Source organism: Venustampulla echinocandica (assembly GCF_003357145.1).
Source record: "Venustampulla echinocandica strain BP 5553 chromosome Unknown scaffold_1, whole genome shotgun sequence".
Classification (NCBI taxonomy): Eukaryota; Fungi; Ascomycota; class Leotiomycetes; order Helotiales; family Pleuroascaceae; genus Venustampulla; species Venustampulla echinocandica.
The window spans coordinates 4,146,566-4,166,909 of NW_022474206.1; the positions used below are offsets into that span (position 1 = coordinate 4,146,566).

General features: G+C 47.7%; 8 protein-coding genes across 8 annotated transcripts; 4 read left to right on the forward strand and 4 right to left on the reverse strand.

The window, feature by feature from the left end:
* Nucleotides 1–340: 340 nt before the first annotated feature.
* BP5553_03898 (Vacuolar protein-like protein sorting vps16) lies at nt 341–3,458 on the reverse strand (the record flags this gene model as incomplete). Its single annotated transcript, XM_032012521.1, has 6 exons — nt 341–592; nt 671–752; nt 829–1,856; nt 1,905–2,610; nt 2,664–2,931; nt 3,320–3,458. 6 exons carry the CDS (start codon nt 3,456–3,458, stop codon nt 341–343), a joined length of 2,475 nt encoding a protein of 824 aa, XP_031872214.1.
* A 296-nt stretch (nt 3,459–3,754) lies between these two features.
* BP5553_03899 (Uncharacterized protein) lies at nt 3,755–4,984 on the forward strand (the record flags this gene model as incomplete). The annotated part of the gene is made up of 4 exons (XM_032012522.1): nt 3,755–3,898; nt 3,948–4,505; nt 4,557–4,711; nt 4,759–4,984. The coding sequence occupies 4 exons, from the start codon at nt 3,755–3,757 to the stop codon at nt 4,982–4,984; spliced, it is 1,083 nt and encodes a 360-aa protein (XP_031872215.1).
* A 493-nt stretch (nt 4,985–5,477) lies between these two features.
* Nucleotides 5,478–6,011, reverse strand: BP5553_03900 (uncharacterized protein; the record flags this gene model as incomplete). Its single annotated transcript, XM_032012523.1, has 1 exon — nt 5,478–6,011. One exon carries the CDS (start codon nt 6,009–6,011, stop codon nt 5,478–5,480), a length of 534 nt encoding a protein of 177 aa, XP_031872216.1.
* Nucleotides 6,012–7,014: 1,003 nt separating this feature from the next.
* BP5553_03901 (Guanosine-diphosphatase-like protein) lies at nt 7,015–8,771 on the reverse strand (the record flags this gene model as incomplete). Its single annotated transcript, XM_032012524.1, has 3 exons — nt 7,015–7,072; nt 7,124–8,474; nt 8,531–8,771. The coding sequence occupies 3 exons, from the start codon at nt 8,769–8,771 to the stop codon at nt 7,015–7,017; spliced, it is 1,650 nt and encodes a 549-aa protein (XP_031872217.1).
* Nucleotides 8,772–9,267: 496 nt separating this feature from the next.
* Nucleotides 9,268–11,041, forward strand: BP5553_03902 (uncharacterized protein; the record flags this gene model as incomplete). The annotated part of the gene is made up of 2 exons (XM_032012525.1): nt 9,268–9,540; nt 9,590–11,041. 2 exons carry the CDS (start codon nt 9,268–9,270, stop codon nt 11,039–11,041), a joined length of 1,725 nt encoding a protein of 574 aa, XP_031872218.1.
* A 1,505-nt stretch (nt 11,042–12,546) lies between these two features.
* BP5553_03903 (uncharacterized protein) lies at nt 12,547–15,837 on the forward strand (the record flags this gene model as incomplete). The annotated part of the gene is made up of 5 exons (XM_032012526.1): nt 12,547–12,954; nt 13,029–13,424; nt 13,561–13,674; nt 13,837–14,128; nt 14,186–15,837. 5 exons carry the CDS (start codon nt 12,547–12,549, stop codon nt 15,835–15,837), a joined length of 2,862 nt encoding a protein of 953 aa, XP_031872219.1.
* Nucleotides 15,838–17,168: 1,331 nt separating this feature from the next.
* On the reverse strand, nt 17,169–18,599 carry BP5553_03904 (uncharacterized protein; the record flags this gene model as incomplete). Its single annotated transcript, XM_032012527.1, has 3 exons — nt 17,169–18,271; nt 18,328–18,426; nt 18,503–18,599. The coding sequence occupies 3 exons, from the start codon at nt 18,597–18,599 to the stop codon at nt 17,169–17,171; spliced, it is 1,299 nt and encodes a 432-aa protein (XP_031872220.1).
* Nucleotides 18,600–19,243: 644 nt separating this feature from the next.
* Nucleotides 19,244–20,133, forward strand: BP5553_03905 (Translation initiation factor eIF4e; the record flags this gene model as incomplete). Its single annotated transcript, XM_032012528.1, has 3 exons — nt 19,244–19,404; nt 19,470–19,774; nt 19,880–20,133. The coding sequence occupies 3 exons, from the start codon at nt 19,244–19,246 to the stop codon at nt 20,131–20,133; spliced, it is 720 nt and encodes a 239-aa protein (XP_031872221.1).
* Nucleotides 20,134–20,344: the final 211 nt, after the last annotated feature.

Here is a 20,344-nt window from a genome sequence, read left to right on the forward strand (position 1 = left end):
GCGTTGATGGATGGGCGGGGGTCTTAGCTGTTGGCGCATGCGTGCATTGCTGGGTGAGAGGAAAGGTCTATATCAAGTCATTTGCATAATAAGGATATATATATCGCATTGGGATTGATTGCTATTTGCAAATGTTTAAGGCTATATTGCATCGGGGGGCTGGACAATTTGCGCTCTGTTCTCTTTATACCAAGAATACCCGAGATAATTACTTTACCCAGCAATGGCAGAATCTAAGGACATATAAAGTATGCTATAGTACTATATACTCTGCGCTCCCCATGTTTGCCCCAACTAAAAAAAACTTCGTTGTGCATCACTACCCACCCACCCATACCACTCATCGTTTAAGCGCCGCCCCTAAACTCTCAATCTCCCTCCCCTCAACAGTCCCCATACCCGCCGCATTCCTCAACCGATCCACAGTCTCTGCATCCTTGATCTTCACAGCCTCCTCAGCTGCCTTAACACGCATGCCGCATTTCTCATACATGTTTATCACGTCACTGGGTTGTAGTGAGGGTGCTGCTTTAGGGATGAATGTACTAGCCAGTTTGGGGTTGCCTGCTGAGAGGATGAGTGCGAAGAAGGGCTTGTGGTTTATTTGTTAGCTTAGATTCCTCTTACAACATGTATAGCTATTTGGGGAAAAGGAGGAATAGGGACATACTTCCCAACCAATAGGCGATTTGCGTGTCTTAGACCATTCTTCTAGTTCTGCCCAGTCACGCTTTGACACCAATGCTCGAAGTCTATGATATAGAAAATTAGGTTCCAGCAGAAAAGAAAAGGCAAATGGGCGTTTTCAGGAGATAGAGGGAGATATACCTAATCCACCAAGAAATCCTCTCCGGCACCTTAAACTCGTTCTGGATTTTCTTCGCTCGACTCGCATACCCGAGTCTGATCAGCTTAAACATCGTCTCATTAACACTCAACCCCGTGAACGACTCCGTCAAATCCCGATCGAAGATTTCTTGCATACGGAGCAACGAGCTCGCTTCCTGGAGAGCTTTCAGCGCAACTGAAGAGTCTTTCGAATCCGAGAGTAGCTTGCCGGCTAGGGCGAGCTTATCCGTCGCTGTCCGTGAATCTTGTTGCTTCAAGGCTTCGCGGACGAATACGTTGGCGCCGTCTATGCGCCGGTCGTCTTGGTAATATAGATCTTTGAGTAATTCGGTATCATCAACTTGGGCGGAAGATTCGATGAGCGCGGTGGCCACGGGGCGGCTATTGATAACTCGGAAGAAAGATGCGAGGGGGAGTTTCTTTTTGAGATGCAGAAGAACGAAGAGAACGAGATCTGAGTCCCCGCTTTCGATTGCCTTATCAAGAGCAATTTCATCCTCTTCCATGCTGAGGAGGAGAGGGACTTGTTTTCCGGCTCGGGGTTCGTGGTTCAAGAGCTCTGTTGCGAGCCGTCCTCGCCCTTCATCGTAAGCTGCCCTTGCTATCTCTTCGAATGAGATCCCACGCTTGCCCGATAGCTTTTCGACGATCAGCCGGCATATAGTGTTTTCGTCCTCTGTGCCCACCCGAACTTTCTGTGATGCCCAGTGGACGTATATGCGGTCGGTGGGAAGGCGCAGATATGTTGAGATTCGCAATGCTAGGAGGTATTCGCGGCGGTTTATCAGTCGCTGTACAAGCTTCTCAGGAGTAAGGCGAAGGAATTGTTCGTAGGAAAGAGGTATGCCGATCTCGTAAAAACGAACCGCATTTAGGACCCGCAATGTTTCACACATATCGACGAAATCGTCGCTATTGTAGATATCCAGAACTGACTTGCCAAAGGACGCTGCCTTTAGAAGTTGCTTTTGCCAATGGATACTAAACTCTTGGCCAGCGGCTTTGACCTGCTGCTGGTTAGCGACTGAGTGAAGCCGTTGGGGAGGGATACGTACACATGTATCGACTGCCTCAACTAAATTAGGACGTATTAATTGTATATTATCATCCGCCTTTGGTGACTGGTTTTCAAGCTGTTCTACAGCATCGAGGAGTATGGATGCCGGGGACTCCGTGCCAAACCGGAAGACTTCGTCCGTCACCTCAGGAACTTTCTGTAGAAAGTCACAGACATCATTTGTCAATAGCCGGACACCATCATGATCCGCAATGAGATGAACTCGCCCATCGTAAAAGTACTTGGCTGCTGCATTATTTGGCCCTATAATATGAACCTCGTCTTCCCAAGCAATGACAACCGCATCGTTCCCGCACCATTGAACATCTTTTGGAGGGATCTTCGATTTGGAATCATGCTCGCTTAGCCTATTCTGAAAGTCGCTGGTGATAACATATGCCTGGCCACTCTGAGTATAGAGTGCAGCGAATTTGCCGTTGGGCGAGACGCTTATATGTGTAAATGGTCCGATATCGAGGAACCGATCCTCGGATTCAGTAGCATCGACAACATAGATTGTCTGGCCGATGCTCAGCAAGGCCTCAACTGATCTGGAGAGGGTATAAGCTGGAGGTATGAGTGTCCAGGAGTGGACGTCGCCTTCTGGGGGGCTTGCAAGCAGTTTCGGTCGGGGTTCTTCATATCGCGTAACGGATACCAACTGGTTATTTGAAAGCAGTGCTACAAAACCGCTCCCGTAGAATCTATATTCAAGGTGAGTTTAACATTCGTTTCAATGGGGATATTACCAACCAACCTGCACGCTCTAACACCATACTCCTCTGCTCCATTTCCAAGGGAGAATTGAGTGAAATCGCCCTGCAAGTCGTAGTAACATCGAACGGTACCATCAGCAGTAACCACAATAAGCTTTTCATCTTCTGACCAGCCAAGACCCTTAATAGAGCCTTTGTCCCAGTTGATACGCCGAATCAACTTGCCAGCACAGCTGTATAAGTCGATGCTAGATTTGGAGCTTTGGGTGCCTCTAAACGTATGAAGCTTTGACTCGTCACGGTAGAGGGCTATATTATAGCTTTTATATTAGATTCAACTCCTGAAAAAGTAATAGCACGATTTAGGCCACTGTCATCCCTATCTACCTCGAAGGACGACGGGGAAAGGGGGAGTGGTATCACGTGATGGCTACCAATTGCCCCAGTGCTAGCTTTTCCCCCCGAGATACAGGCAGCCCCGATCTAAACAATATGTGCAGCCAGATCCCCTAGTGCCCCCGTTGTCAGGGCTCAAGAATCGGTGTCTTTTAAATGACAAAAATGCCACCGCTCGCCAAATATGAGACTACCAAAACCTCGCGCCCTTTTCATATCGTCTAGCACTTGCCGGACAAATGTTCATTTTCAAGAAGCCTCCATTCGAGGTGTGCCAGAAGGAAAACACAGGCACACATACCAATAGCTCCTCCGTACGAGCATCCCGTGACAACATAATTCTCCAGCTCCAGGTCCTGGTCGAAAATGGCGGTATAGAGCTGGATCTTCCGGTAGAATTTATCCCCAACCCTCTCCCAGTCCGCTGTCGGATTTGCCATGCTTGATCGCCTTGCTTCACCTCATTCCGGGCTGTCGAGTGGTTTTGGTAGGCAGGAAGTGTTACTGATGTTGACGCCCGTCAGCCAGTCTACTACGTAAACCAACCGGATTTAAGGTGTGGCCAGGGCTTCCACGCTAGCGCGCCCAAGCTTGCAAGTCAACGTCAACATCAGCATCAACCCGAGGTATTTACCTTCGTACGTCTGCAAAGTACATCCTTCCCAGCTCGGCGACTAAAGATACTGGGGTTTAAGCTGAATTATGGATGGATGACCTTCACTACTTCGCGTAGCTAATGGCTAACGAATCTCTCATTGACAAGATCCATGACTTAAGTGACTTGGAGCTTGCAGCCCTCATATGCCTCGTTGCAAAAGAGCATTGTATCATCGATACAGAACCTGATGCCCTCGATGACCTGGTGGAGGAGCTAGAGCTGGTAATTTCCAAGTCTGCCCTTTTGGGTGTTGAACTGATCTGTTTTATAGGTGACAGCGAACGTCTTTGGCCTTCCCCATGCCGTGGTCGACTGCTCAGAGCACACTTCCCTGGACGATTTCGCACATGCCATCCTCACGGTCGAAGGAAGCCCCGCTCGATCCAATTCTCCCATACATACGAGACACGAATCATACTTCCTCCAAACCCCCAACTTCCAATCCATCTCCCGTTCGCCCGTCTCCGAGACATTCGCAGACAACAAAACAATTGCCAATGTCATCATAGCCAAGAACCTCGACGAAGCGCCGAAACCCGTCCAAATCCAAGCGCTAGAGCTTATGCGGACAGGGCGAATTTATACTAGAACATCAGTTCAACATGCCCCGAAGCAGTTTCTCTTTATAGCATTGTTGGCAGCCGGCGAGGGACCGAGATTGACGAAGCATTTAAACGAGTATATGTTTATCTCGCATTTCCATGACCCCGAGCATGGGTTTCCTAATTTGGAAGAGAGGTTTGATGATGGAAACTCAATTTCCTCTGTGGTGAAGAAGAGCCAGGACCTAGAATCGGAGACCGCATTGCATCCGAGGATATCCACAACGGTTCGACCTAATCTAATTTATGCGTAAGGGACATACGCTAATCCAGGTCAGGATGTTGAACAGTTAGCTCAGTTGAGCGAACATACAATCACCAGTGTGGAAGTAAAGCAATACCAGCAGAACATAATCTCCTTCCTGCGCCTTCATCGTGCTGTAACAGGCGGTATCTCTGCAGTAGCAACGAGGCATTTTGACAAGCTCACAAAGTATGCTTGTTGCTCTCTGGGATGAAAATCAGGGCTAATTATTTCAGATGTATTGCGCCGCTACATGGCCTCTCCTACGCCACACCTTCTCTCGTGGCCATCGCAGCCAGGAAGATATATCCTCATCGTATACAGATCGTTGAGCCGGAGAAGGAGCGGAGTCGGCAATGGGGCAGCGATGTTGGTGCTGTGCGAACTCTGTTGGAGGGCATTGGTCCTGAAGATGTGATAGATGAGGTGTTGGGAAGTTCAGGGGTCGAGGCACCTTTATAAGTATAAGACTTCAATATGGCACCTGTTTCAAAATTTTTGTTCTGATATACCCTCAAATTAGACCTTCAACGCGAAAAACAAATAAATCATTGCAACCAACGCCTCAATTCAAGCTCGTCATTCAAGCACATCAAACTCCAGACGCCCTAAACTCGGTCGTGGCCCTAAACATCTCAGTCTTCCAGCCCCATAATCATTCTCCTTTTACAATCCACACACCTGCCGTGGTACTTTAATAGTACTCTCCGGCCTCCACGAGTTGCCTCTCCCTCGTTTTCCCTTCGGATCGAATGCCCAAGGCTCTGCTCCTGTCTTCTTGACATCAATCGATGGATAGCACCATCGAGCTTTCTTTTAATGTCCTTGTCAGGCTTCAGACTATTTTCAATCTCTGTCTCTATCGCCCTCTCTAGTTCTCTTTCCATTTCCAGCTTCCATTCCACCGCCAGCTTCCTTGCTCTCTCAGCTTTCTTTTCTTCTTCTCGTCCTTCTTCTACTTCCTTTTCATATCCTTCTCCATATCTTCCAACTCCCCCGCTTTTATGCTCTGAGTAGGATCTAAATCCCCGCCTCTTTCCCTTGATATCGGTTCTGGAGATTGGCAATACCTGCCCTCAATGGGGTCAATGGTATGTGCGTCTTGGCCCAATGGTCCGGAATAGACGCGGGGGGAACTGCAGTCTAAATCCAAGAGTTCGTCGTGTTGATGGTGGCTCTCTAGGCCATGGAGGGGATCCTCGTTGGAGGAAGTGCAGTTTAAACCAGCGCGGGTTTGCGTGTCCTGCTTGCTTGGGGCCTGGACATGGCGAGGGACTTGGTTGGCTGTAGGATGGTGTCGAATGATGAGGCGGAGCTTTAGTCGGTTCTTTGGCTTAGGCGCCGGAGCAATGTTGAGCGGGAGACGCGGCGACGATACCCGAGCGGAAGGCTGGGCATAGTGCCTCTTGCGGCCCGGAAGATCCCTCAGATAGTAGGGGGCCGTTGGAGCTTGAAGGGGGCGTAACTGAGAGCGGGTTGGCTGAGGCATCTCTGAACGAATCGTGGGATTTATAGCTTTTGTTGGCGAGGTTGACTATTGGAATTGGATTCTATCGCTCGACGACTCGTTGGTAGAGGGTATCAGAAAGAGGAGTTGTTGTCGTGGTTGTTTAAGACAAGAAACAAGACGAAGCAAGAATTACTTGATTCAGGTGGGATTACTGACGATTCGCTCTTTTGAATAGCTATACTATTGTCTACGAGTATTGCCTTTATTGTGCTGCATTTGATGCAGGCAAACAACAATACCATCAGCGCCCTCAATACTAACCGAGCGTATTCACTCCATCGCGCTACATTAACCCTCGGCAAGCAACAATACTAACAATGCTCCTTGTTAACACAACAATACGTTCAAGATACCCACTGACTCCTTGTTCAAAACCAGAATACCAAGAACTTTACCCCACGGCCAAATACTGGCCACAAAGCACGTGCAACACGCACACACTGCTAACCACTAAGAGAACGACCGCTCAGAGTCCTTAGATGTCCAAGTGGGAAGCCAAACGAGATATGCTACTCCCGCTATCAGCCACGTCCTAAACGCTTGTCTTTCGCTCTACCATTTTACCACTTAAAGTGCGATATGTAATAAAAGTATATTCTGTCGCATTAGCAGCATGACAGTCTACTACTTCTTTCAAATGCGATGTGCAATAAATCCTGATCCTCTGTATAACTTCTCACTTAAGAGGTGGGGCATGCATCGAAACCGCTTCCAACATGCGCCTTCGACGACTCCCATGTTTACATCAATTGCTGCCTTACCAAGTTTCACTTTGGCACACCTCGAAACCCTCTAGTAACATGCTAGTATGTTATCATAATGGGAGTTGTGCTACGAAGGAAAATGAGATATCAGTCATTACGTTGATTAAAGAATAAACTATGTACAAGTAAATTCGTATTTTTCCTAGTCCCTTCTAGCAACCTTAAGCCTATTAAAACAGGAATGAATTGACGCCTGCAGTGCATTTTCCCAAAACCATCTATGAAATTTCTTTGAAGCGACATTGCCAGCCGGATGACTGGCTCAGCAAAGGCAAACTAAATGGCATGTTAGTGGGTTGTCAATTTGGATGTTATTTAATAGCTTACCTGGCTCCAAGACACCAACCAAGCTCATTTCCTTTAATCTTCTTGGCGATCTTGACCTCTCTATCAATAGGCATCTCGTACCCAGTGTGAAGAAGAGCCAGCATGAAATTCAAGTCCAGGCAGTGTTCAGGTCGGTCTTCCAACTCGGCAATTGCTCCAGGCACACTCTCGAAAGCATTCCAGCTAGATACACCGCCACAGACTTGGTCGGTCACCGCTTGCAAGTCCTTTAACGTGAAGGATTCGCGCATTCCAAGGGGGTCGGTCCGGTCGAAAAAGTACGAAAAGGTGTACACGTCCTCACTCGAGAAAGTCTTCTCTAAAGAGGGCTGATGGACACCATTGAACGAACAGGGGGCAACCTTGCATACAGCCTCCTTGAATAGAATCTTCTCGGCAAGTTTGAGACATTGTGTGGGAGCTGGGGATGACGGGCCGACCATATTGACAGATACTTTCTCTCCAAGGGCATGGCCTTTGACGAGTTCGACGTCAACATCCTGGGCCATTCCCGGGGCGATGCAAGGGTTTATGATCGGCTTAGAAACCCAGGTGATATCGGATGGATCGTTTGAATGAAGGTCCTCAATAAGCGCACGGTGGATGGATTTGCGAGCTGACATGAGACCATATCCGAGATGAGAATGCTGGTAGAGCTCGAAGGTTCTTCCGCCAAAGTCGAGCTTGTACTTGTGGCTGCCCTCCTCCATCTTCTCCGGCAGCTCAAAGTTTGGCTCAAAAACGACCTGAGTTGAGCCGCCACCTAGATCGAACACTGCTGCCGTCTTGGCCTTCTCAGGTCCGCCAATGTTGCCAAGAAGGTAATTTGTCGTGATCCATGCGTAGACACCCTCGTCCTCTCCAGCCATTATTGCGACTCCGTTCTCTTGTTTTGACACAACAGGGAAAGGGTAGACCGTCTCCAGTCTGGTGCGAACGGCATCAAGGATCTTCTGGCTCATTTCAGTTCCAAGAAATCGGAGACCGGCTGTTGCTTTGACCGCGACAGGAGTGCATGACTTGAGTTTATCTGGAACTGACTCCATCGCAACATCCATCAGGACATCGAGACTCTTTGCAGCTCCTAGGGGATCTGTCTTGAACGAGCTCAACCCCGAACCCCCTTTCTTCGGCTCTGTCATCTTGAATACTTCATCTTCTAGCTCTGGGGTATCACCGCAGTTGTTGAATCTGTAAACATGGATTCGGGAGCCCGTGCTCCCCGCATCAATCATGAGGGCATATTGAACAATTGGCTTTGACTTGTCGCTGGACTGTGAACACTTCGTTGTAGACAGTAACGGGTCAGAAGCCGCCTCGCCTTCCACGCTCTCTTTATGTGGACCTAAGTCTGTATTTGTCAGAACACTCAAAATCATTGAGATAGGTTGATCCGATCCAAAATACCTGCGGTATGGACATCTACTCCGCCCGGGGAGAGATAGTAAAATAAGAAGACGATGAAGAGCAAGATGCCCCCCGTTTTCAAATATCTAGAACGCTGGCTTTGCGTCATCCATGCGGCTTTGACCTTCCCCAGGAGGCCGGCGGCGCTCTCCCTGGCAGCTCGAGTATCGTATCTGGCTGCTTTCTCGTGGGGATCGTGGGCTACGTTTCTGGTCGGCAGCGAGACTGAAGTGCGTCGCATATGGAGGGAATGACTGGCAGATACTAATACTCACAGGTCCGATGACGACCTGAGAATTATATCGAAAAGAGAGAGGGTGAGGATGTTGAGGACGAAGTGAACATTAACGGGGAAGACGACAAGAAAATAAAGGGGAGATCTGTGGTAACTCGCCCAGAGGAAATCTGGACACGGCGCACCCCTGCATGTTGCGTCCTCGGCGCTGACCAAAGCGGAAATGCAGATTTGGTTCAGCCACATGTGGCGGGCGCAGCAGCATGGACATCAATTGCGTAGCCTCGCTGCCTGTACCGAGGACTTAACATTGCTAGGTAAGATGCAAAATGAATAGATGATCATGCATAGAATAGAATAGAAGAATATATTCGCAGCCCTACCCTATTTCACAGCGCGGCATGCCTTCTCACTGGCCTTGAAACTGTCCCTCCACTACTTCCCCCTCCGACCTCCCTCTCCCGACCGACCTCCAATCTCAGACGCTGAATTCGCCTGGACCATGGACGTTCAACTCTACGTGTATGATCTGTCAAACGGGATTGCGCGGCAGTTTTCTGCTGCCCTTCTTGGAACCCATATTGATGCTGTGTACCATACTTCGATAGTATTGGAGGGCGTAGAATACGTCTACGATAGCGGAATCAAGACTGTTGTTCCAGGACAGACGCATCTGGGCCGGCCGATGGAAATTATTCCGCTGGGGGAAACGCAATTGCCAATGGACGTGGCCATAGAGTATTTGGAATCGCTAAGGGAGATATACACCCCTGAGGTACGGCTCATTTTGAATAGCCAAGACTCGGAAGCTAATCGAAAGCCAGGCGTATGATCTCTGGTCACATAATTGCAACAATTTCTCCAACGACTTTGCTACATTTCTGCTCGGTAAAGGAATACCAGACCATATTACAACTCTTCCAGCGACGGTCCTCAACACTCCTTTTGGCAGAGCACTACAGCCCCAACTCGACCAGATGGTCGACCAGAGGCACAAACAGAATGGTGGATTCTTGGGCATAAATGAGCCAGCCAAGGTACCCAGTACACATCAACAAGTCTCCTCGACCGTGAGAGAAGTCACAACATTGGCCGAGTTGAACAAAATCTTAGCGGAGGTTCAAAATTCATGTGCTGTAGTATTCTTCACTTCCGCTACTTGTGCGCCTTGCAAGCAGCTCTATCCTCTATACAACCAATTAGCGACAGAGGTAGCACATAAGGCTATATTAATTAAGGTAGACATCTCAAGGGCATATGATATTTCGCAAAAGTACAATATCCGAGCGACTCCAACATTTAAAACATTTCTACATGGCGTACAGGAAAACGAATGGTCCGGGGGCGATCCAGCCACGCTCCGAGGCAATATCCAGATGCTTGTACAGATGGCATGGCCACCACATCCACACGAATCACTTCCTCTACCAGGTCTCCGCGGAACAAACACCAAACCGGTCATATACAGCAAAGTACCTCCTCTTCCCAAGTTAAAGGCAAAGATGGGGCCTGTCGCAGACGATCCAGCTGTATCAGGAGTCATGCACTTTGTTGCGGCTCGCGGTGAAGATGGAGCAGCAGGAGTTACTCTGCCAGACCTCGATTCTTTTAGCAAATTCTTACGATCAGCTCCCTTACAACTTCCCATCGAAATCATGTTTACAGTAGTTGATCTATTGCGGCTAGCGTTGGTCGACCCCCGGTTCAGCGGTTACTACGCAGAGGAGAAGGATCGCAAGACGATAGCACCCCTCATCTCATATATTACCACATTACAAGGCTGCCCATATTCTCTGCGACTTGTTGCACTGCAAATGGCCTGCAATCTATTCTCAAGTCCATTATACCCACAACATATTCTCACATGCCCAAGCTTAACGACTCCAATCATACAATTAATAACGACCAGTTTACTCGATGACGAACACCACAACGTTCGAGTCGCAGCCGCAAGCTTATCCTTCAATATAGCAGTCGCGAACGGCAAGCTACGCGCAGAGGAGCATCTAGAAAGCCTACCTGAAGGCGATCAAATCGAGCTCGCAGCGTCCTTATTGGAAGCCATCAGTGTCGAGGAGGATTCGCCTGAAGCGCTCAGGGGCTTCCTCTTCGCATTGGGATACCTCATATACTGTGCGCCGAAAAGTGGAGAATTAGCAGATTTGTTGAAGATCATGGATGCTCAAGGAACTGTGTTGACGAAGAAGAAGCTTTTTCCTGACGAGAAGCTGATTCCGGATATTGGTGGAGTTTTACTGGGTGAAGGTTTGCAGTAAAGCATGCGTTTAGAAAAGTAAGAAATTCATGATCAAAAAACCAAGCCAGAGCTTCAGGCGAAATCGTGATCATTTATTTCACGAGCTAGTTATGTGTGCTACTCTACTAGGTACTCTACGGCGAGGTTTAACGGCGACCAAAACTCCATAGCGGCCATCAGCAATACGTTGCGTGGTAAGAACATGGAATGAATTTAAAATATGCTTCCACTGATAAGCAAATACATTTTCTTATATTCCAACAACTTTGTCTCCGATTTACATATATGGTTGATTCAATTATCGGGTTCACTAGCGACCAGCTGCTGGGAATAATAGGGGCGATCATTAACTACCAAAGATTAATTGGGCCGTAATGGGTTTTCGCGATGACGGAGAATGCTTGACAGGTCGAATATCCTCTAGAACCCAACACATAAGCTTTGCCCACATAATATCGACACGAGGGAACAGTTGAAATATTTGTAGAGGCAGGATGTTTCTCGGTGGACAAATACTGCCGAGCGTCTACGTTGGTTTTACGAGCATCAGAAGGCATGTGCAAAATAGAGAGAGCTCCAACCCTTTTCAGGAACACAAAACAAGAATCTAAATAATATGAGATGCTTATAGATCTGATAGCAACCTCCGGATACGTCTTAAAAGGGGGCCATGGGAATATTTGGAAGCGCTCTGGGTAGACGGACACAAGTCAGGGCATATGGAACTTGTGTTGGTCAAAACTTCTCGAGGCCATTTTATGACACAGTTGTATTTACAAATTTTCCACATATATTTGAAAAGCCTCTAGACTATATTTCAAAGGGTCTGTGTATATTGGCAGGCATATAAGGAGGAGTGCGACGAAGTCAAAGACTTAAATAAAATGGAAATTTCAACTGATAACATTTTGGGAGTAGTTTCTAGTTTTTAGTAGATAGATCGAAGGAAACTATAGATCTACTTTGTAATATTTCAACGCATCCTGAGAGAAGTTTGCCAGGGCCTAGGACATAAATTGAAAGAAGATAATTTGGAGAACTTCGTGGTAGTGCTTATAATGACAATTTTGCGGTTGACGCAAATGCATAAACCATAATGCAAAAAGAGCAAAGGAAACATTCATGCTGTTAAAGATGGGTACCCACAAAGTCCAAAGCGTAGATCGATGCCAGTGAATTTTGCCAATGCCTGCGATGATAGTTTCGCGGTGCCACGCGTGTAAAAGACGTATCCAGGAAATGTAAAGATAGTGTGCACGCTTTCCGATAAGGAGTTTATTATCCCACGTTGAGGACCTCTCGTCAACAACGAAAAAGCTTCCCCGCCTTGAGCAAAGTACCATCCTTTGATCAGCTAGAGCGAATAACCTCGAACTTCCCTTAAACACCCAGGAGAAGCTATCTAATGCAGGAAGTATCCAGGTAGGCACGCCCTCGCCCTTCTCCTCGCCCCCCATCTCTCCGATCTTTCCCATCCCCTGCCGGCGTGGAAATTTGACACATTTTGACCCCCTCCTTAGCACCATGTCTCATTCAGACCCAGACGCCGGTAACACCAGGCCCATCACCAGCAATGCTGCTATGGCACCTACCGCATCCCAAGGCAATAGTGCACTTCAGATGTTTCGACCCTTCCAAGCTCTTGTTGGAGAACTCAGAATCCAACTGTATAACCACTGCCTGTCTCCAAGGGTGGTTAGGATAACAGAAGTTGGAATCCCGATTTCCGTCCAGGGTATGGATCCGGCCGGTATGCCTATAACTGTTATGGCATACACCTCTAGAATGGAGGTCATTGGGGCTTCAATGCCCAGTTTATTCCATGCTATCCCAGAAGCAAAACACTCGTTGATCAAAGCTGGACGATACAGAGCGCTTCTTACAATGCATGGAACTAGCCATGCTGTATATTTCAACTCAGACCTAGATACGGTCCAGTTGGGCACGAATCTGTGGCAGTATAGACTTAGCCCACAGCTCACATTGGGCCAAACGTTGGCCAATAGACTCGACTTGAACGAAATCAAACACCTCTCTCTCCCTCTATTTCTTCTGCGCAGATTCGGCCCGTGGGCCATCCACAATCTCCGCCAGCTCAGAAAGTTGCAGTCAATGAAGCTCACTGCATCATTCACCGACCGGCCCAGACGAGGGAGCACATTTATCCTCAGTCTCTACTTCGAGGAGAGGACCGTCATTTCCCCCCAATCCTCAACCCTGATGGGGAGATAGAGGTGGAAGGAGAGCAAAGACAATCAATAGTGCCGAAATATAATGAGGATGGAGTGGCCCACTATGGGCATGAAGCAATGCGCCGCGTCTTCCAAAATATCGAAGATCCCGACGAGCAACAAGGCCTCATGGCTCTTTTGGCCGACCTAGAACAAATTGACGCGTTTGCCGTGGGTTTGCCACCATCATGCTACTTATATGCGGACTATATAGCAGGCCTTGGGCCTCACGGGAGTGCGCCTCCATTGTAATTATTTGTAGTTTAGAGGATATTTTCGAATGGCTGACGCAGTTGGGAACCGCTAGATGAATGTGCGAGGCTACCGAGTTAGCCCATCACTCGGCCACGAGCAGAATGGAGGTCCAGTTCCTTGGGATGTTTATAATAAGGATGCTGATAAAAGTGAAACCCTCAACCCAGTAAGTTTGACATTCGAGTCTCCAGCCAGGGCAAACATTTTATTTTGGTAACGAAGTCTCAGCCCGTGAAGTCGAGAGCAGTGCTGTAACCCACGTGACTACGTGACTACGCTTATCACACCCCTGCTTATCCACCCTTGTTTCTCTTCACCCAGCCAACAGCGCGTTCGTCCAAGCTCCCAAGTAAACACAGACACCGGTGGGGAAGCCCTCGACTTTATGTACGCCAATCTCCAACAGAGATTTCGAGACACAGTTCTGGACATTAACGAAATATTGATTGATATGGCTCTGGAACCGCGACTAATGCCAAGTGTGGCAGCGGAAATGCGCTCCGTGAGATCTTCTGCTTCGACACCTTCACTGCGATCACGAGAAGGGAGCGTGATGAGGATAGATGCGCCAGGAGGAAATGTGAGAGTTGTTGTAAGAGTGAGGGGTTTCCTCCCTAGAGGTATGGAGCAAGAATATATCGGCAATCTCTATAACTCTGGTTAATCAGCCCGTATAGAAATGGAGCGAGGCGCAGAATGCCTCATCGAGATGAATCCTGTCAATCAAGCGACTACATTGCTGGTACCGAACGATACAGATCCAGCCAACACGCGGTCAAAAACACGTAAAGTCATTGAGGAAAAAGCATTTACTTTTGACAATTCCTTTTGGAGTCACAACAAGGCCGACGAGCACTATGCACATCAGGAGGATGTCTACAACAGCCTGGGAGAGGAGTTCCTGGATCATAATTTCGAGGGATATCACACGTGCATCTTTGCTTATGGCCAGACTGGCTCTGGTAAAAGTTACACTATGATGGGCACTCCAGATCAGCCGGGCCTGATTCCCAGAACCTGCGAAGATCTATTCCAACGCATCGAAGCTGCGCATAACGAAACACCCGACATCTCCTACAACGTTCGAGTTTCCTATTTCGAAGTGTATAATGAGCATGTCCGCGACCTCCTCGTCCCAGTCCAACCCAACCAACCCCCCTATTACCTCAAAATCCGAGAATCGCCTACTGAAGGGCCTTACATAAAGGACTTGACCGATGCTCCGGTTAAAAACATCTCCGAAATCATGCGATATATGAAGATGGGGGATGCGAGCCGTACGACGGCGAGCACTAAGATGAATGATACGAGTAGCAGAAGTCATTCGGTCTTCACGATTATGCTCAAGCAGATCCATCATGATATGGAGACTGATGAGACCACTGAGCGCACCGCACGTATACGACTGGTAGATCTTGCTGGGAGTGAGAGAGCCAAGGCTACAGAGGCTACAGGCGCCCGCCTCCGTGAAGGAAGTAATATTAACAAATCTCTAACGACACTCGGCCGAGTAATCGCCGCCCTTGCTGATCCGAAGCAGCAGCGACCTGGCAAAAGGAGTAAGGACGTGGTGCCGTATCGTGACTCGATTCTAACCTGGCTGCTCAAGGATTCGTTAGGAGGGAATAGCAAGACTGCCATGATCGCCTGTATTGCTCCTTCAGATTATGACGAAACCCTATCAACTCTACGGTATGCAGACCAAGCCAAGAGAATCCGTACCCGAGCAGTCGTCAACCAAGACCATGTCTCAGCGGCTGAGCGTGATGCCCAAATTGCGGCCATGGCCGAAGAGATCCGCGTTCTGCAACTCAGCGTGTCGGACAACCGACGGCGGGAGAAAGAAGGCAAGGAACAGGAAGAAAAGCTCGAGGAATACCAGAATAGAGTCATCATGATGCAGCGTATGATGGAAGAACGGAGCATGGTGGCAGAGGGCAAAATCCGCAATTTACAGACCGAGAATGATGCCCTGAGACTACACTTGAAGCTTGCCCTCGACAGTCTGAAGAATCCGATTGAGGTTCGCAGCGCAAGGAATAGTGTGCAAGGTGGGGCGACGCGGGGCAGTATTTCCGAATCCCATGAGAGGGACCCAATAGGCAACGATGCAGAAAACGGCAATGATGATAGAACAGAGGTGCCAGAGTCGGAATACTACGATGAGGATGAGGGAATTGACGTTGCTGTCCACGAAGAGAAGGCAAATGAAGTGCAAGGCTTTATGAAAGAATTGCTCCAAGACCTGAATATGTTTAAGAAGAAGATTGGGGATGATAAGTTACGGTTCGTTACAGCTTCAAAAGCCTTTGGGGCAAGGCTCGTTTGAAAGTTACTAACCAAGCATCTGGGATGGGGAGTTTTGGGTTTCAAAGGATGGAATTGTTAGGTCGGCAAAGAAAATCGTAGGATCCAATAGTGGGCTGTGATCTTGAGGTTTTGTAGCGAATTAGGGTGGGCCAGCGAAGGAGTCTGGAGCGTAACTTTGGCCTTCCTATTACGATCATGATAGTAATGAAACAGTTTATATAAAATATGAATTCTGAGCACGGGTTGAGGCCAACAAGCTAAACCTAGTCCTTTCAAAGTCTAATATTTACCTTCACAGTCAAACTTCTTTACTCAAAAGTTCCCATAGTAGTTGGTCAAAATCCTAAGCTCTCCTCCTATCAATAGCTACGTACAGATAGCGAATGGTTAGCGGATTGTATTCCTCGAAAGAGTAAAAAGTCCTATTAAAAGATAATATTATTTTTCATCCCCATCGCTTTCAACTCCATCTTCCTCGCCATTGTTGCCCTAAGAATCCTGCATGCACTGTTTTCGAGAACGAGGCCAGTCAGAAGATATTTGGCCGCCCCAGTTGCATGAAGTAAACTGAGCGGGTATCGAGATCCATCGCCCATATTGAACTCAACTAAGGGGACACAAACGAGTTTAGAATCAGCCATCTCGTAATTCATGGGTTTAGGTCGCAGTATTATTTAGGGAAGACGTTTTAACGTTTTATCCACTGGTTGAATGACTGCTGTCGAGTAACCGCCAGTAATTGAGGCGGCCCTCCCTTTGGATATTTGATAGAGAAGGTATCATACTGATATGCCAGCTATAAGCACAACTATATATATAACGCTTAAACAGGCTTTGATACACGGTTGGATAGAGGGTATAGAGGGTCACATCCACATCCACATCCACATCCACATCCACATCCACATCCACATCCACATCCACATCCACATCCACATCCACATNCACATCCACATCCACATCCACATCCACATCCACATCCACATCCACATCCACATCCACATCCACATCCACATCCACATTCGCATTCGCATTCGCAATCTATATTATTTGATGGAGTTTGGTATGCCGTTGCTGAGCAATGGTATGAGAGGAAGTATGGGTGATCGTGTTGAGACATCGAATATATTTTGTAGGTAATAGTGCAAAATGCCAAAGTCTTATTTCGAGAAGAATGATTAGGGATAAAAGAATGATGGGCACACCTACAAGAATAAAAAAACCTGCAAATATGGTAATGATTTAACTCATTCAAACATGGCTATGATGGCTTTATGCCGGGTATCTCCACAAGGCCAACAGACCAGCACCCCTTCTCGCCCCATTCGCCCCCCCCTTGCCCCCATAATTTTAACCTCCCCCAACAACCACAGTGTATCCTGGTAACTGGTTTGAACCAGCTACGGACATTATGCTATCCGAGAACGCTTCCAACTCCTCCGGCGGCGGTTCGGCATATGCCGGGAACCGTTCAGTCTCTTGGTCCTCGTCGTATCCGGAAACCGAGGACCAATCGTAATCGGTTTCAAGTTCTACCTTAGTCAGTTCGGAGGAAGGGGGCTGCTTGATCAATAACTTGATCATAATGCGTTTCTTAGGCTTGTCCATGGAAATAGAGTTGGTAAAGGATTTTGACGGGCGAGAGGCCTTGTGAGTCATCTTGACCTTTTTGGGCGTCTTGGCGGGGTTTCTCTTTTCCGCCATGGGTTCAATATCCTTTTCATGGTGGATCAATTTAAGCTTTACCGAGGAAGATGGCGAACTTGAAGACTCGGAGGTTGGGCTGCTGTCGAGACCGGAAGATATGCTGTCTTTCTTCTTGGTGCTAAATTTGGGCTGGGTTGGTGTCGCTGGTTTGGTAACAGACCCTTTTCCTTTGATAGCGACTGGGGACGAAAGAGACTCATTCTCGCCCTTGATCTCCTCTAACACGCCAAGTCCCAAATTCATTTCGATATGGGGCTGGTCTGAATCGCTCTCGGAGAGCTCGATCTTATGCTCCCCCGATTCCCCGGTTGCAAGTACATCATTAGCAGCCTTCATTGAGGCGAGAAAGCCGGGTAATGTATTTGCCAGAGAAGAAGGTTGGAAACGGAAGCATGGCTTCTGATTCAAAGGCCGGACATTGGTAATTTCTTCGGAGGAGGTGCTAAAGCCAAAGGGTTTCCTAGAGGAAGAGGAAGAAGATCCAGAAGCAATTCCTGCTGAAGCTGGAGAAGGCGAAGAACTAGATGACGAAGAGCTAGAGGTAGAAGCATCGGAAGAATAATCGGCACTTTGCCCTTTATGAACGGGTCCATGAGTTTTAAGAATATCCGTAATGACTTGAATCTGAGATTCGTCAAACTGAATATGTTCAGCTACCAATTTGGCACATTTTTGATCCAGCCAGGCTTGGCCACCCACGACAGCAATTTCTCGAAGGCGAGCAGAATATTGGAATTCGCCAGACACTAAAAATGTAAGTTAAGATAAAGATAACGACAAGAAATATTTTTAGAGGACTCACTGTAAGTAGATAACATTGCTTTAGCAATTTCTAGGGCCATCTCTTCTCTATAGGTTGAAGATGAGCCCATGGCTGCGGCGGCGCCTAAGGTCTCAAACTCTATCAACAATTAGTCAACGTTGTTGTACTGGCGCCCATGGCCTCCTTGATATCAAACAATGAGTGAGTATATTACCTTCGATCCACTGCTGGAGTTTGGTCACAAGCAAGCGCTGGTAGTGAGCCGGTTTGAAGAAGTCGGTAGCCGCGAAAAGATTCTGAATTTCAGACATATTTTCAGTTTTTGTAAACGTGCAAGTGGGAAATGTGTACAAGACAATAGGATGGAAATTTCCTTGCAACTAGCAACGAAAGAAGGAAATCATGGGAAGAGTTCAAAGGGCGTATAACTTACAGGACGAGGTTTTCTGCGCTAAGGGTTATTATCGTCGAACACTTGAGCCAGCTAAGGCTACAGTGCAACAGGGACGAAAGGGCAAATAATTGGAATGGATCTAGTCATAAGGGCTGTTGATGAGAAAGAGCTACTAATGCCGTGTTGTATTGTTGAAGAATGACGAGATTATGAGCACATGTACAATTTTGATATTGCGCTTATCGCTTATCTTTTTTAGGCGATGTTCTGGACGTAGAGCTTGAATTCCCCGCCACTGTTTCATCGCCGTGCAGGGATGGGAGGCCCTGCCCCTTTGAGGCGGGCGTTCTGGTGTTGCACGCGTCCTCAACCTCCAACTCCAACCGTCCCTCTTTGTGCTACCGTCCTCAATTCTTCGACTTGAATACCTTTGTGAAACCAGCGTTCCTCGTCCATTTCCCACTTTCTCTCACTCCCTTGCTTTGCACCTCGACACCTAGAAAGTTCGATCCTAGTATACCGCTCCTTCAGCAGACGAGGCTGTCATCCAACTAGACCAACATGGCAATGAGACCGTCCCTAATGACAAGAGGCTTGAACTCTGCCCCTGGGCCCAGCGACACCGGCTCACCTGCAGAGCAACGGGATGATGCGAAGAAGAATATGCTAAAGGCTATGCGCCCTTTACCAACCCAACATTACTGGAATGTATATTTTGACAGGTAAGCCTCGTGTTCCTGAAATGGAATCGGACTACTATATCGAAGAAACTAATATCCCGGTGAAGACAGCAGAAAGACCAGCAGAAATCCACAGATGGGAGCTACCAGGCAACTCTTGAACAGATTGGTTCCCAAATCGAGTCTGTTCAAGACTTTTGGCGTTACAACAATAACACCCCGGTCGATCAAATCAAGATGCGAGAGTCGATTTATTTGTTCAAGCAGGGCTTTCAGCCTATATGGGAAGATAGGAGGAATATAAATGGCGGAAGTTGGACATTTCGTGTGCCAAAAGCAAACGGACCGGACTTTTGGACGAGAGTCCAGCTCATGGCTATCGGAGAGAAACTACAGGGCTGTTTGGATCTTGGTAGGTCCAATTTCCCTAATAAGGGGGAAGATATATCCTGGATTAGCATTGAATGCGCTTAAAAGTACATGCAAGGCGGAGGGACAGAGCTAACGTTTATTCTAGGAGACCAGCTTTGTGGGGTTGGACTGTCGGTCCGATTCAACTCTCATCTCATATCGGTTTGGCACCGGGATTCTTCGAAACAGAAGTCGATCGATGCTATACTCGCGACAGTGTTGGAGGAACTTCCAGCTGAGCTGAAGCCTAAACCTGATAACTACTTCTATAAAAAGCACTCCGATCATGCGGGTTTCAAGGCACCTGCTGACGCTACGACCACCGCTTCTGTCCCAACAATTGAAGCACCCACCGAATGATACCCGGGATATTAAACGATGACGAATCGATGAAGGGGCGATATTCAAACGCTGATTTTACGAGAGGAAAAGGAAAGATAAGGGAGGGAACGGTGTTTGTGCTTCTTTCTGCATAACTGTCGGCGTTCTTAATTTATAAGTGAGCCAAAAAGACAATGGCTGTCAATATAGACCATGATAGAGCCCCCATTAGACATAACTCCTACGTTTA